Here is a 17,181-nt window from a genome sequence, read left to right as displayed (position 1 = left end):
AAGTAGTAGAAAATACAAACTTAGTATGATCAGCCCTCTCCCTAGTCAAAGTGTGACTCTCTCTCTCTCTCTCTCTCTCTCTCTCTCTCTCTCTCTCTCTCTCTCTCTCTCTCTCTGTCACCAAAAACAAAATTCAGGTGATGCAGTGCATTATTCAAACTGACAGAGAAAGTTGTAGAAACAAGTCACAAAAATAAGCTAGTGATCACTGGGCCTTCTCCAAGTATATCTTAGTTTTACCAGACCACTGAGCTGATTAACAGCTCTCCTAGGGCTGGCCCGTAGGATTAGATATTTTTACGTGGCTAGGTACCAATTGGTCACCTAGCAACGGGACCTACAGCTTATTGTGGGATCCGAACCAGCTATATCGAGAAGTGAATTTCTGATCACTTTATATCGAGAAGGGAATTTCTATCACCAGAAATAAATTTCTCTGATTCCGCGCTGGCCGAGCCGGGATTCGAACTTCGGACCACCGGATTGGCAGCCGAGCGCGAAAACCACTGGGGCCTTCTCCAATCCCCACTCTTATTCAAAATGGTCAAGAGGAACCACATGAGGACATTCACACCACTCAAGAAGAAGCTAATGTCATAATAATCCACCAGCTGCTCAATTTGATAAAGGCTGGAGTTGATAATCATAATATGTGATGATACAGATGTTTTTGGACTTTTATTACACCATTACCACAAGCTTAACATAAAGTGTACAGTAATGATGAAAGCTACTTCTGGGGGACGTAGTAAAAAAAAACATTAAAGCTACTGTTAAAAAACACCACCTATAGTTTCAAACATTTTAGCAGCACATGCTTTGTCTGGTTGTGACACAACATCACAATTACATCGAATAGGAAAGGCAACTGTTGTTGTGACTGTTTTGAGGCAAGGTTACCAGATTGCTGGGCTTGGTGATACTTTAAATGCAAACTTGTCGGGTGTAATACAATGAGCAACTACATTTATCACGCTGCTACGGCATACTGTCAAAAGCCTCTTGACACTATTGTCTGATATTAGGTATGCGGTATAACAGAAAAAATATTCTGCCAATAAAGTTGTAGGAGCACCTCAGTTAAAGACACTGCCTCCAACAGCAGCCGCACTTGGATTCCATGTTTACCAGCTGCCCGATGGAAATGTGCCAATGATGCCAACGCACCCTTTATGAACACGACTGACTGTGCGTGGGAATTAGACCCTACTCGTGCTTTTCTAGTGCCAGTGACCTCACCCATAGAGGTATCATGTGCTCCAGAATATTTTCTGCAGTTTATTCAATGTTCTTGTGCTATTGAAGGGAATACATGTGGAAGTGCAAATTGCAGTTGTGTGAAGGCATCTCTTGGATGTACATTGTTTTGTTAATGTAAAAGTTCACTCGAGTGTTTGAACCGATTCGCTAAACTGATGAAAGATGGAAGTGAAAGAAGAGATTAATAAAAATGTCAGGCGGAAGTATAAACTTGTACAAATTTTTTGTCACCTAAATACTCCAAACTTTTTTAGTGCATAGATAATTTTCCCCAAAGGTGACTGAGTGTCACCCGACAGTTTTTTAATTGTTATAGCCTATAGTATTAGAAAATGCAAAAAAACATTGGATTCTCAACATTACCACTTCATGTGGAATTTTCAGTAGACTAAAAAGGCGAAAGGAAAGATTGTAGACCCTGCATGAAGATCTTTCGTGTCTAGCTCAAGACCCGATCACAGTAACAGCTCTTGAACTAAAGACGAAGGCTCAGGGCGTACGATTTTCCATTTAAACCTTGACATAAATGTTCACTGAATGAATCGTCCCACAGGTTCCCTTTGGGAGTTGTACGACCCAGCCCAAGGCAGCCTGGAATTCTTTGGAAACCCCGTCGCCAACACCAGGAGTGCCGGTCAGGTCGATCCCTTCTGCGGTGCGCCTGATGGACTATTCCACCATGATTACGACTGTCGAGAGTTTTTCTCTTGTGCCAATGGACGAGGATGCCTTTTGGAATGTCCTACGGGAACTCACTTCCATAAGAGCCTCAAGATTTGTGTCTGGCCCCACCAAGCCCCGTGTACACCAAGTGAGTTACCGATTGCAGTTAATTGCATTACACATGAGGGTAAAGTGTTATGATCAGTGTTTTTTTTATCATTTATTGAGAAAGATTTGTAAGATTACTGCTACCAAAATCATTTTTTTAATCTTTGTTTTGGTTTACCAGACCACAGTATTCATGTACTTGATGATTTACAGAACCTGGACCTCTCCCATCACATTGGCCTCCTCTGGAAAAATGCTCTGAGCTACCACCAGGACCGAGACCACCCAGACCTCCTGTTACTCATCCATCAGGTCATCAGCCGTTGCCTACTCCCACTCCTCCATCTCCTCCAAAGCCACCTGTTCCTCCAAAACCTCCAACACCACCAACTGCTCCTCAACCCCCAAAGCCTCCTACTAAACCCCAGGCACCAGTGTACCCAGTAGACAGCCCCAGACCAACTTCATCACGTCCACCATTCCCTATTACAGTTGCCCCAGCTACGCCAGCACCTATTCATCCCATTACACCTTACCCATGCCCTTGCATTACACAACCATATCCCCTACCCGTGAGACCAACAGTAGGACCCGTAATAACAGAGAGACCAACACCGGGACCCATAACACCAGAGAGACCAACAGTAGGACCCATATCACCAGATAGACCAACAGTAGGACCTGTAGCAACAGAAAGACCAACACCAGGACCCGTAACACCAGAGAGACCAACACCGGGACCCATAACACCAGAGAGACCACCAGTAGGACCCATATCACCAGATAGACCAACAGTAGGACCTGTAGCAACAGAAAGACCAACACCAGGACCCATAACACCGGAGAGACCAACACCAGGACCTGTAACACCAGAGAGACCAACACCAGGACCTGTAACACCATCTAAACCAATTGTAGATCCAACAAGCAAACCAAAGCCACCAGAAAAACCTCTGTTCCCAATCATATTGCCTTACCCAGGCGGCTATCCACCTCGTCCTACACCAGAACCTGATACCCCAAGACCACACCCAATTCAACCTGGACAAGGCCAACCCATTTTCCCTCCCACTGTCACTTCAAAACCGCCCGTAGGGGTAACTTCTCCTCCAGTAACATCTATCCCATCACAGACAGAACATCCTTCTCGACCAATACCAGTTCAGCCAGGTACAGATAGACCTCCCCGCCCACAGCCCCAACCCCAGCCACTGCCAACGCAGCCACCAAGACCATACCCAGATAGACCTCCCCAGCCCGAGCCATTGCCAGTGCAGACACCAAAACCATACCCAGGTAGACCTCCCTACCCACAACCCCAACCCCAGCCATTCCCATCGCAGACACCAAAACCATACCCAGATAGACCTTCCCACCCACAGCCCCAACCTCAGCCATTGCCATCGCAGACACCAAAACCATACCCAGAGACACTTCCCTACCCACAGCCCTACCCCCAGCCAATGCCAATACAGCCAATCACATTCCCTCCTCACCCAACTCATCCTCCCCTTCCAACTCATCCTCCTCAACCAGGCACCATTGTCCCAGTTCCATACCCACCTAGACCCCCAGTAGTACCTGGGCCAGGAGGTCAGTTTCCTCCATCCCCTCCTCACCCTACTGATATTCCAACGCATCCCACAATCCCTCCAGAGGTAGACACACTTGGAGGAGAGGACAGGCCAGGGTGTGAGAACTGTTGCTGTGACTGTGCTGAAGGAGAAAATGACAGTAAGGAAGATGACCGGTTGAGAGAATGGGAGAGGCCCCTGTCCTACTTCTACAGAACGCAGAGCAAATTCGGAAATTCGCGCGTCAATTCTGTCGGAGAAAGGTTTGTTGTCAGTTGGTTCTTTTAAAACGTTTCAGTGGAACTGCAAGCGGAGTACTGTACTTTGAAATCGTAGGTTAAATAACAGAAACTTGCTGTGTTGTGCTGACATGACACTATAAACTTACCGTGTTGAGCTGATAGGACACTATAAACTTAATGTGTTGCGCTGACAGGACACTATGGCTCACTGGAAAAGAGGGCAGTATTTTTGTTATTCAAATATTTGGTGCATAGCATAATTATTATTTTGGTTATTATTAGTGAACACAAACAAACATGGAACATTTACTGGAACCATAAAAAGCAACTTTATGTAAATACCAGTAGAATGCTCTTGTACAGAAGTGAAAATTTACTAGCATGCAATGAGCTAACCAATGGCACCTCCAAGAGAAAAAAAAATAATTTAGATCTTCTTTGTTACAGGAGTATTACTTGCTCATTAACTGTAACGTGTTGAAACAGTAATTTACATTCATTCCCCCTGCAGAGAGTGTAGTTACCACCATTAAGTAATACCAGAATAAGGTTTTTCTGTGTATATTTTAGTTTAACCTGGCTATTCAACAGGCTTCACTTTATGTCTATACCAAAATCTTCAGTTAGGTTAGGTTTAAACACATGAGTACGTGGTTGGAACGTTTTGTATTCCAGAAATGTTTGTCTTTGCTTTAAAAACAGATGGAAAACTAGAGTCCGCTGGAACTAGACTTTAAAAACAAAGAAGAGGGAAAACTTGAGTCAGCTGAAACAAATCTAGACTTGTACATGTTTTCAAAACTTTTTTGCGGGGGGGATGTAACTACAGTACCTAGCGGGCATCAGGAGTCTGTAATTTGTCATGTAAACGGCATAGCAACCAAACTATCTAAATTTCAGGCATTTGTCTGATTGCTTCAACTTTGTTACCCAGATGACATTTCATCTTGAATCTATAAAGAATTTACTGACAAATTAGCTCCTCAACTTGTTTTTTCTGTTTTTATCTCTTTGAAATCCCTCACTTATGTTTTCATGGTCAGATCGTATTACAAGTTACAACATAAGCTAATCTGCTGGTATGGTAGCCAGCATCGTGGCATGCTGCTCAGATGTCGGGGGCGTGGGGGCGTTTGCACCTCCCCCAGGGCAACGAAAAATCACTGGCTCTTTACCATGACCACTTACCGCTGCAGTGTGGGGTCTGTGGTGGGACGTTGAAGCCAACATTCTTGGGAAGCTTGAATTTCAATTCAAAGGCCCCTTTGGTGTGATTGTCCCATGTGAATGGGTTTCATATGATAATAATAATTCCTCAAGGAATTTAGGGTGGCATTAGTTACTAAGCTTCATCTTCTTAGTTGTTTCTAATGGTTAGATCAACCACCTGAGAGAGTTGGAAATATTAATGTTAATAAGAATAGTATCCCTCAACTCTTGGTTTTATATAAATACAGAATGCTAATGCAACAGAAGTAGTACGAGATTCAGGCATCCGTTAATGCAGTCAACATATATGTTACCTTTTTGAATTATTAAAATCGTGAGATACAAAGTGCATGCTAAATACTGTGCTCTTCAAGTGTATTTAGAACAGGAAATTGTTTCCAAGCTGTGTATCTTGTGCATGGTTAAGTTAAAGTTCTAGGCGCATAGGACAGGTGCTCATCTCCTGTTTCTTTGGCCAACAGCCAGTTGGGGACAGGTCCCAATGCCTAAGACACGTGGCCAGTGCGTGGCTAGGTCCACTGTTTAACACCCCAGCCTGAGGGCTAGTGCCTATTCTCCTATTCAACCTCTATAGTGTGTCTCAGGCCTCTGTAGGTTGACGGGACAGAGGGTTTGTGCAATGGTGCCATCCAAGCCGTCAGTGAGCGGCGGGATTTGAACTTCTGTCCTCTCAACTGGTAGGTGAGAGTCTTACCACTACGCAACCAAGCTTGGGAAAAAAATTTCAAACCTAAGGACAAAGGAATTGTGTACATCAATCTTGAATCATACACCAGGCCGATCATAGACACTGAGGCATATTTTCTCAGCTCAACTGCTTAGAACCTATTCCATCTTCAAAGTCCTTAAAGGTTGATGTTGGAACGTGACCTGGGGTAAGAGAGGATAATTGAAGGATTTATCCATTACAAACGAGTGGGACAACAAAACTGAAGCTATGTCATCTACAAATTCCTCAAGGAATAAGATAGCGGTATGATGCCTTGCTGATCCTGATTATTATTATTATTATTATTATTATTATTATTATTATTATTATTATTATTATTATTATTATTATTCAGTAGATGAAACCTATTCATATGGAACAAGTCCACCACAGGGGCCATTGACTTGAGATTCAAACTTCCAAAGAATATTATTATTATTGATATTCAGTAGATGAAACCTATTCATATGGAACAAGTCCACCAAAGGGGCCATTGACTTGAGATTCAAGCTTCCAAAGAATATGATGTTGTTCATTAGGAAGAAATAAGAGGAAGTGAAATACAGAAAGAAGAGATCCCACATATCAAAAAAGACAAAAGAAAAAATAGATAAATACTTTGAAAAGTATTTAAATGCAAGAAGAATAGTATTAGGGTAATAAATGCTTGAACTTCTGAAGTCCCAATGGCGCAGCATCCTCTGGGAGACTGTTCCGCAGTCCAACGTTGTGAGGAATCAAGGACCTCTAGAACTGAGAAGTTCAACAGCAAGCCACGTATACTGCATATTGATCCTAAGGAATGTAAGGCAACAAAAAACCTGGCAAGTAGTGAGTGTTGGGGTCCCATAGAATTTAGAGAGGGGGGAATAATAGTAGGTTCAAAAGCATAAGAACTGTTGATAGAGGAGTAACGTTTGTGGTTATGAGTCTTTATGTCATTGCTGGCCTAGGTATATAGAAAGTAAAAGAAACTTAATACAATTTAGGATTATCTCTGCCTATTGTATTTTGAACTTAGTAATGACATTTCCCTAATTCAAGCATGTGACTGACTTTGATGAAGGAATTATAAAAGGGTGGCATAACTCAGTGATAGAGCAGCTGGCCATTATTTTCGAGGTCTGAGGTTCATTTCTAGTCTGCTGCCTGCCAGTCAGTCCAGCTGTGAATGGGTAGGCTACTAGCATCAGCTTGGAATAAATGACTGTGCAAAAGTAACTGTCCAACTTCTCAGTTCCTGAGGTCCTTTATTCCTCAGACCGTTGGATTGTGGAACAGCCTCCCAGAGGATGTCGTGCAATTGGAACTACAGAAGTTCAAGTTAAAATGCAATGCATTACTACCCTAATACTATGCTCTTTGCATTTTAATGCTTTTTCATCTATCGATTATTTTTTATAAGTGGGATCTCTTCTTTTTGCATTTCGCCTCCTCTTCTTAATAATGAACACCATATTCTTTGGATGCTCTGTCCCAACTCATTGTCACACACCAGACTCCTAAGGTCTTATAAAAGAATCTGAGATTTGATTTTTTGGGGGATTGACACTTGACAACAATGCACCCATTCTGCTTAAGATTTTTTTTTAGTGTTTTAGTTAAATCCAAATTCATTCAGTCCTGTAACTGGCTCGTTTAAGTCGTTAAAACTGTGTTTTCTTTTTCTAATTTTCTAGATCATGTGCATTGGACAGGTTGTGTTTGTTTAGGAGCCTAGTTTGTATTGAAGAGTGTTTTACAATCTTGAGGGAAGTTCTGCGGTATAAAAATTTCCAAAGACTAAAATCACTAAGCTTTATAGCACAGTACACATTGAGGTGTAATAATAGCTTATGATATATATACGTACCAGTGGTTCTCAAACTTTTTTGGCCTGTGCACCCTTCCACCATATGGCAGAACGTCATCCCTCCTCCCTCCTCCGCTTCCAAAATTGTCTGCCTCAAAAGGTGCATTCCAACTAACATGCGACAAAATGATAACTTGAGCTAGCGTAGAGAGAAAGCCCAGTGTGACCTCCAGGTAGTGCGGATAGATGCACACTGCATTTCGTGTGGTCCTAGAGCCAGTTTGAGCTTGCTGATCTGTGGTCACAATTCCCCCCGTGGTTGAGAACCACTGTTTTGCACATAATTGAAGTGTATAATGTTGCAAATCTGATTTTCCATCTAAGCTTTCAGCACAGCATGTATTACTCTGTGTATTGTATTTCCAAGTTTGATGAAGCCTGTGCATTTTAGATATCAAGGCTCAGTACTGCATGCTTCATTCGCATCAAGTGTTTTAACATATTTTTAGATTGCATCTCACTAAACTGCATGATAGATAAAGTATATATAGTTTGTATATTGTACAGACTGGATATTGCAAGTGTAGCTTTAAAAAAAAATTCAATTTTTAAGTTTAATTTTTATGGCACTGTACTTTTCTGGTTATAAATTTGTGCATAATTTGTGTCAGTATTTGATAAAGTTTATCTAAAAATACAATAGACTTCTCTGGAAAATAAATATTTAATTTCATGCTACTAAATCCATGTGTCTTTCTGTCGAATGACAATTATCATTAGTTTTAATTGTAAAACCTGAAACGTCTTTTGTAACTGACATCTCTGGATTTATTCTAAGTTTTACAATTTGCGTCAGAAGCCTCATTACTATTTCTATAGACATTTGAGAAAGGATACTTAGCTCGTATTTCAAGACCTGACACTTCATGCATAACTTACATCTCAAGATTTATTATAATTTTGCAGTTTGTATCACAAGGCCTTTTTATACAAATATTTGACCAAGTAGGCCTAGCTCCAGTTCCAAGACTTAGCACATAGTACATTATCTATTCCACAGGAATACAAGTCCTTTTTACATTAATATTTGAGTGAGTAGGTCTAGGTCAAGTTCCAAGACTTAACACAACCCCTTGTTATCTCTTCCACAGGAATCCAGTCGTGGTCGTGGTGGCAGATCCAAATAGTGCGAGTTCCGATTGGCTCACCAATCTCATCCGCTCCGGAAAACGTTAAGGACCACGGACAATAGAACCAGTTTATCGTTCCCTGCTATCACGCTTGAATATGCAAACAAAAAAAAACATTCAAAAAAATCTTTTCTAAAGCTGTGTTGCTCTTTGCATGGACGCATGTGTTTGAATATCCTTAAAGAATTCATTGATTGGACACTACAAAGATATAGACTGAGGTCATTTTCCTTGATGCTGGTGGCCCTGTTCTGCACTGCGCAGTATTGTTGACAAGCAAAGTCTTGTTGTGATATATATTTAGTACCTAAAAGCCTACTTTTAAATTGGGTTTCTAGTAAATTGTACTTATGGAAACTGAAAGTAATCTTGTTGGCATTCCCAGTCTAGATGCTCACGGGGCGGGAGATCGCAGTTGCAGACCAGCTTCTCATGAGAACAGAATTCAACCAAGTTCACTTTGCTTTGTGCAAACCCTGTTCAGAGGCCTTGATGTTTTGCTACGTCCAGAGTCTAGTATTGTTCCATGTCATTCTCTTGGTCTTTATCTTTAAGGACCGTGACTGTCGTTTGAATACATTTCTCTTCACTGTCTTGAAATCCCAATTGTTGAAAAAAAAAATCCCCTGCACAGTCTTTTTGAAGAGCTCTTCCGAAGGCCAGCAGCATTTTTCAACGAACTGCATTCTGCTAACTCACCAGAGGTCGCATTCTGCTCCGGCAATGCGCCACGGTGGTGTCGACTGCCCTCGTCTGCTCAGATGAAAGTCATTTGTTGTCTGTTTGTATTTGCTCACTCAGCCATGGCAGCGAAAGGATGAATGCAAGACTTTGCCAATGGATCAAGACTGACCAAGTTGTCCTTTCCCAAGGGTAAAGTCTGAAGTCGTTTTGTCGTTTTGTGCCGTGGAATGACGATCATTCGTTTATTTTACGCTATATTGGTGCTTTGGTAGGCAATGAAGGTGATGGAGATTATGTCATATGGTAAGGTACAGGCGTTACTTTGAAACTAGCAGAGTACCTGTCACAGGTGTTGTGTTTCACTCATTTATGAAATCCAGAAGTTCATTTTGAAGGTTGTTTGAAGTTGTCTATTCTTCATCAGTTTTATGTTACACTTGAAGTTCCCATACTCCTAGAAATCTCAAGAAAGGGAAGCATTATTGTTATTCATGATTTGTCAGTAACAATATGGTGTTTTTGATCATCAGAAAAGTCCAGATTAAAAAAAATCAAAAGAGGTATCTTGGAGAACTCAACAGTTAACAGTGATGGCTTGCACATACATAGGCATTCACAAAGGCATATGTTTTACAGATCACTTTAGAAACAAGGGCTTAAGCTACTCCAACCAACCAGCTTGTGCTATCAGGATCTTTGTAAGAGCTTGTGCTGACACAAGGCCACGAGTATCCATGCAGACGCAAGGCCCCTAGAGCCCGTGCTGACATGAGACCACGAGAGCCCTTGCTGACATGAGGCCACAAGAGCCCTTACTGACCCTAAAGGCCACAAGAACCTGTGTGCTAGCAAACCACAAGAGTGTGTGCTAGTGCAAGAACATAACGCAAACCATAAGCGCCTGTTCTGCTAGCAGACTAGCAGATCAGAAGAGCCTGTTTTGCTAGCAGACCAAAAGAGCCTGTTCTGCTAGCAGACCACAAGAGCCTGTTCTGCTAGTGCAGGTACTAGCTGGTGTAATCACAAAAGGTTGTCAGTGCCTGTGCCGTCAGAAATCGCAGAAGCCTCGACAGGCACAAGAGCCAGCGCTAGGGAGAGGCCACGTCGATGTGATAAAAAAGAAATAACTCGAGATAGTCCTCTCAGCTTTGCCCGACGCCTTCCTTGCCACGCTTCTTCCTCCGTTCTCTCTGGGGCATTCATTTCCAAGTCGTGATATTTCATATAGCTTTGTGAAGACACGGGACGACCTCTACCAGGGTGGTGCTGCTGCCGTGTCTTCTTGCAATGCGGGTACACTCAGGCATTACACCTGTAAACTGGTGCGTCCTAAGGATGGGGGCTAGGAGGAGGGGGAGACTCCGTTTCTTGATACGATTAGTGTTTGTCGGTGGTCGTCGACATTATTTGTTGTTGTTGTGATGTGTTTGTTTGTTTTCAAATCGCTGCGATCGGAGTCCTTAAGGACGCATCTTCATTAACATGAACCCTTTCATTGACGATGTTTGTGCTTTGTTGTATAATCCTGTTAATAAAGACATCAAATGACGGCCATGTTTCACTTTCCACTAGAGCTTGTGGGGGCAGGGGGGTCAGGAGGAGGAGGTAGAATGGGTGAGAAGTTATGGAAAAAAGGAAATTATTATAATATATATATACATTATATATTATATATGTATGCATTATATTAATATATTATATATATATATATTTATATATATATATCTATATATAGATATATATATATATATAGTATGTATGTAAGTATTTTTATGTATATACATATAGTATTATATCCAAAAACACCACTTTGATATACAGATTATACTGCAACCTGGGAGTAACTTACACCCTTAGGTAATTGTATATACATAAGTATACGTACATTCACCCCGCCTGGGATTCGAACCTGTGCCTGTTAGGTTTGAGGCAGTATGAATAGAGAATTATCCTTTCGCTCATCAAGAAGCGTAGGAGATGGTTGAGAATACGAACGGAGACACAGTTAAAGGAATGAAAGTGGTTGTAGCGACTTGGAGCCTAAGGAAGGAACGATGATACAAAGAACCTTAATTAATGCCTATAGTGCACCGTATAAGGTGCACTGACGACGCTAACCACCCCTGTACGTGGACCTTATTGACTATACTACACCGTCCACCACATAGTACTATGTCAGTTCCAAGAGTGTTAAATCATGGTTTATTCGAAGTTTGTCTCATTTATTTTACTTTATTGTTTATGTTATGTTTTCCTTTGTTATATATATTTAATGTAGTAATAATAATACATTCAAGGCTTCATTTATTTACAGAATAGAATGCTATAAGGAAACGCGGAATCAATACACCTTGTCAATGCGCATCATAACTTGATCCAGAGTTTATAAATAAATAAATGAAATATAAGATCTGTGAGATTTATAAACACCTAGTATCCCAATTTTTATGCTCCACGAAACCTAATTTTATGTCTTGGGTCCTGGATTAAGCCATTCTTGCGTTGACACGGGCTCTCTCTTGCCCCTTAAAAGTTTACGTAGTATAGCAAAAAAAAGAAAAAAAAAAAGACAGCTCTTGTCTCCCACTGCATCCCCCACATACATCAGCCAGAGTTTTTTGAAAAAGAATACATGCGCTATAAGTTTTGTTTCTTCCTCATGGCGCGGTTGTGTGGCTACATGAGCTTAGCAACAGCCTCCTTCCTTATAAAAAAAAGAAAGAAAAAAAAAAACTCATAGAAGCTTCACAACATGGCCTCCTAAACCGTCGTCTGTTTTCTCCTCCGATGCCTCAACCGGAGCAATGATCGAGTTGCCAACATCACATTATGTAAACTTTTTATATACATATATACTGATCGCCATCGCACTAGAAGAAAGTTTTAATGGCAATTCGTATTGAATTATATTGAGTTTGTCATCAGAAATTTTAGCTGGAATTGAGGCCCACTTCTAAAAAAATGAGAATGGCGTATTAAGTTCAAGGTGACCTGTAAGATCGGTCTAGAGTCTACAGACAGAATCCACCAAACGGTGGAAAATTTTTCAATAAATTCAGTGGCGGGTTGATAGGGGGTGGGAACACCACCTGGTCACGTGCCCCACCTCCTGCCCCATGGATATGAAAATAAAACATTGTTTTCTTTCAATAAATCATTATTGCAGCTAAAATATGCCTAGTTACTTATTATTTCAGCTACAACAACTGTAGGTAAGGTACTAGGCATAGCAACAACTGTTACAACAACTGTAGGTAAGGTACTAGGCATAGCAACAACTGTACAAACAATTGTATGGGTATGCGCATACAGGTGTATAAATATTGATATATGTGTATCATATGTGTTCATGTTACTATATATATATATATATATATATATATATATATATATATATATATATATATATATATATATATATAATCCTAAGTGGCCCCCAAATAAAAGATTTCTAGACTAGCCAGACTGATAAATTTTCCACGCTCTTCTGGAGCTTAATTTGGGAGTAATTTAACGGGTATACTATTTATAGTCAGAAATTTATATATATATATATATATATATATATATATATATATATATATATATATATATATATATATACATATATATATATATATATATATATTGACCACAGAAACTTAATTAGATAAATATCGTCTTGAACTTTTAGGTTTTTAGTAATGTACACCTTGGCAAGATATTAGCGAGACAATCTCTCTCTAGAAAAACGATAATTTTAGCATTGTAGTTTTATCTTTTTATTATTATTATTATTCCGGGTGCGTTAGAATATTCACTAATTAATTCTTGTGGTAGAAAACGTCAAAAGTCAAGAGTTAACCTTGAATATTAAAATGAAGCCAACTTAACTATTACTAATTGCAAAAAGGCTCAAGTTGTTATTTACACAGCAGAGGAAGATTGATTTGTTTTCTGAAGATTGATTCGTTTTCTGGTTGCTAGTTCATTTACTAACTCCCTAAACGTTCAGTGAACTTTGAAGGGCAAAGAGAAAGTAATTACGCCATTAAAGTCTCCATCTATTATATGAAAATCTACGGGATCTTCAATCTAAATACGTGGTATGTGGCCATGTCACAACAAACTAATATATAGGCCTACGTAGGACATCCAAGTCCGTTCATGTGATTCTAAGGACTAGATCATATATCCCAAATGAGCAATTTCAGTATTACTTTAAAAGTTATCATCGGAAAAATTACAATTAAGAAGTAATCATCCGGGTTATGGCAGTGAAGGTGTTTTTAAGTTAATTATTCGGTAGTTACAATATGAATGTGGAAGTGACCAAATTGATCTTTTTCCTCTGGGAACATTCCTTGTTAGGAGAGAGATAGAAAAAAACTGATCACCTGTTCAAACCAATTGTGGTGATCGTCATTCTCGTGATGGTTTAGAACCCACGGTCTGTATAGAATAGACCAATATGAAGGTGACATCCAAATAAAGCTGACGAACACGTCCTATAGTATCATCTATTAAATGAAAATTAGATCAAGAAAAATACTATACAGTCATAAATGCAAGAAGCAAAACTATAGATTTATGACAAAAATGCCTAAAGAGATCACCTGTTTAAGCTTTTAAAGACGTGAAATGCAGATAATATCGTACGTTAAATTTTACTGCGTACAAGACGTTGGAAATATGGACATTGTTTACGGTTTTCTTCAATGGAAAGCTCTCTTTAGAGAACCAATGAGCATCACGAATGACTCTCAATAGTATTTAGTTATCTATCATTTACAGGAGAGCGTAATTTGTTTTTGTTTTTTTCTAGGGAATGCAGACGTAAGTTTGGAACCTTCGTTTAAAGATGCTGTTGCTAAGATGAAATAAACCGTAGATATCTATGAAATAAACTGATAAGAGTGCCGTCTGGTTAAACTGTATTAATAATAAAGATAATAATATTAATATAATAATAAAAATAAGAAGAAGAAAGACAAGAGTACTCGTGAGATTAATGTTTTATTTACATTAGCAACACGGCCTGAGCGGCAAGTGTATACAAATGGCGCATGCGCATTCGAGCCGTGTGCATCCCTGTACGGCATGACTGTCTTTCTTTAAACGTACACGCCAATGCACAATTGTAAACAAACAAAACCTTGTTCGGTAAACTACACACCGACACAAAGCTGGCAATTGATGTCATGTCGGGAATGAGAGAATAAATGTTATGTGAGAAAAGATTGTTTTTATTTTTTTTATTGACAGGAGTCCCACACTAATCTGGGAGATGTATAGCACTACCGAGGTAAAATGCTATGCTTTACATCCGCGCCATTTGAATCTGGCTCGTTGTCAACGCCAGTCAAAAATGCATCGCTGTTCGTGCATTCCAGACGAGCCGTTTGCCAAGATTCGCAATTCCTTAACGCAATCGATTCCGAATTGATGCTTTTAGGGAGTTGGGAAAAAAAATCACGTTCCGCAAAACAAGATGGCTGCTGCGATGCTGTTGCGGGCAGTTGCCAGTTTGCGGGAAGACGGGGCGATTTCGGTAATTCACTTTGAGAGCGATTTGAGGCGGATTTCGCAATGGATATTATTATTTTGTAAAGCGGAAATTTTATTATTAAATTTGAAATCGTTCGAAGGATTTAATTTACTCGGAAAATTAAAATGAAAAGGCGAAGTTGGCAACTTGAAAAATGTAAACAATTAGCCCCGACAGTGGAGGACAGCGGGAACCAATCTATATCACTTCGGCGGCCATATAATCCCCGTTTATCCTCGAAAAACGCTACGAGTGACGTTCGGACGGAGCCTCGGCATTGCCCGGATGCCCCGCGAACCCACCTGCGACGGGACGGCGCCGAAATAACCCCCCGAAAAGGGATCGAAAAACGACACCCCCGACGTCCGTCGATGGTGAGCGAAATATGGCCCCTTCTGGCTCTCAAGCCTCCCCTTTTCTTTTCCAGCTGGAATTTCCTAACCTTTTCCAGTCCCTGGAAGCGTCTGGAATATGTTTCTCGCTTGGGCGCTGCCGTGGGCGGCGTCCTGTCGGGTTTTCGACGCGAAACGGGCGTGGGCGGGGTGTGAATAGGCCTAGGGTTGGAAAGGGCGTGCTTGGGCTGCTTCTTCGCTGCCGATGTCTGGGAGCGTGGCCGTCTTATTTTATAGGTTTTTATCTATTTGGCGGTGCTTATTTCCCTCCTTTTCAGGTTTTTGGAAGAGTTAACCCCCTTTTTATTCATTAAATGCCATTCGGTGACACATAGGCCTATGAAGGCCTAGTTCACTTCTCGAGCCCTTCGTAGGCCTCTGCCTTTAAGAATGTCATTATGTTTTAATATTAACTTTTTAAAGTTATAAATTTAAAATACAATTTCATGACGATCGCGTTTTGCTTATTACCCATTTCATTCGGAAGTGCAAAGGCCTAGCCTAATAGTACCCCATTTAGGAATGAGTAATGCCATTTGTAGGCCTCTGCTTTCAAGATTGTCAATATGTTATAATGTCTAATTAAACTTTTTAAAGTTACAAAATTCAAACGCAATTTCATGACAATCACAAAGTTATAAATTTTAAATACAATTTCATGGCAATCACGTTTTGCTTGTTATTCGGAAGTGCAAAGGGCTAATACCCCATTTAGAATGAGTAAAGCCATTTTCTAGGCCTCTGCTTTTAAGATTATCAATATGATTGAATGTCAAATTAAACTTCTAAAGTTGTAAATGTCAAATGCAATTTCATGACGATCACATTTTGCTCATTTCGTTAGGAAGAGTATAGACCTAATAGTAACGCCCTTTGTAGGCCTCCACTTTTAGGATTGTCAATATGTTGGAATGTCTAATTAAACTTTTTAAAAGTTATAAATTTTAAATAGAATTTCATGACAGTCACGTTTTGCTCATTTTATTCGGAAGTGCAAAGGCCTAATACCCCATTTAGAATAAGTAACGCCCTTTGTAGGCCTCTGCATTTAGGATTATCAATATGTTTAAATGTGTAATTAAACCTCAGGTGTAAACTTCAAATACAATTTCATGACGATCGCTATTTGCTTATTTCGGCCAGAATTGCATAGGCCTACATTTACCCCATTTAGAATGAGTAATGCCATTTGTAAGCCTCTGCTTTTGAGATTGTCAAAATTCTGAATGTCAAATTAAACTTCTAATGTTATAAATTTCAAATACAATTTCATGACGATCACATTTTGCTTATTATTTCATTTGGTTGCGTAGGCCTAATACCCATTTAGAATGAGTAATGCCATCTGTAGGCGTCTGCTTTTAAGATTGTCAATATATTTGAATGTCTAATTAAACTTATATCTAAAGTTGCAAATGTCAAATGCAATTTCATGATGATCACATTTTGTTGTATTTCATTTGGAAGTCCAAAGACCTAATACCCCATTTAGAATGAGGAATTGAGTAATGCCATTTGTAGGCCTCTGCTTTTAGGATTGTCAATATGTTTGAATGTCTAATTAAACTTCTAAACTTATAAATTTGAAATACAATTTCATGACTCGCATTTTGCTTATTAGTATTTCATTCGGAAGTGCGTAGGCCTGATACCCATTTAGAATGAGTAATGCCATCTGTAGGCCTCTGCTTTTAGGATTGTCAAAATTCTGAATGTCTAATTAAACCTTAAGTCTAAACTTCAAATACAATTTCATGACTCACATTTTGCTTATATATTAGTATTTCATTTGGAAGTGCATAGGCGTAAT

General features: G+C 39.9%; 2 protein-coding genes across 9 annotated transcripts in view; both read left to right on the top strand.

The window, feature by feature from the left end:
* LOC135203491 (basic proline-rich protein-like) overlaps positions 1-11,001 on the top strand; it is a 222,895-nt gene extending 211,894 nt beyond the window's left edge. For both annotated transcript variants that reach the window (XM_064233217.1, XM_064233216.1), the window contains exons 4-6: positions 1,814-2,071; positions 2,245-3,868; positions 8,730-11,001. In XM_064233217.1, the coding sequence (XP_064089287.1) occupies positions 1,814-2,071; positions 2,245-3,868; positions 8,730-8,814 (1,967 nt within the window). In that variant the 3' untranslated portion in view covers positions 8,815-11,001. The remainder of the gene's footprint in view (positions 1-1,813; positions 2,072-2,244; positions 3,869-8,729) is intronic.
* A 3,926-nt stretch (positions 11,002-14,927) lies between these two features.
* Positions 14,928-17,181, top strand: part of LOC135203490 (uncharacterized) — a 58,362-nt gene continuing 56,108 nt past the window's right edge. For 2 of the 7 annotated variants that reach the window (XM_064233212.1, XM_064233211.1), the window contains exon 1: positions 14,928-15,353. The gene's annotated coding sequence lies outside the window, so the exon portion shown is untranslated. The remainder of the gene's footprint in view (positions 15,354-17,181) is intronic. The other 5 variants (XR_010311939.1, XR_010311938.1, XM_064233214.1 and 2 more) reach the window with 3 other exon arrangements.

The sequence above is a fragment of the Macrobrachium nipponense genome, chromosome 36 (genome assembly GCF_015104395.2).
Source record: "Macrobrachium nipponense isolate FS-2020 chromosome 36, ASM1510439v2, whole genome shotgun sequence".
Classification (NCBI taxonomy): domain Eukaryota; kingdom Metazoa; phylum Arthropoda; class Malacostraca; order Decapoda; family Palaemonidae; genus Macrobrachium; species Macrobrachium nipponense.
This window is presented reverse-complemented; position numbering and strand designations above follow the sequence as displayed.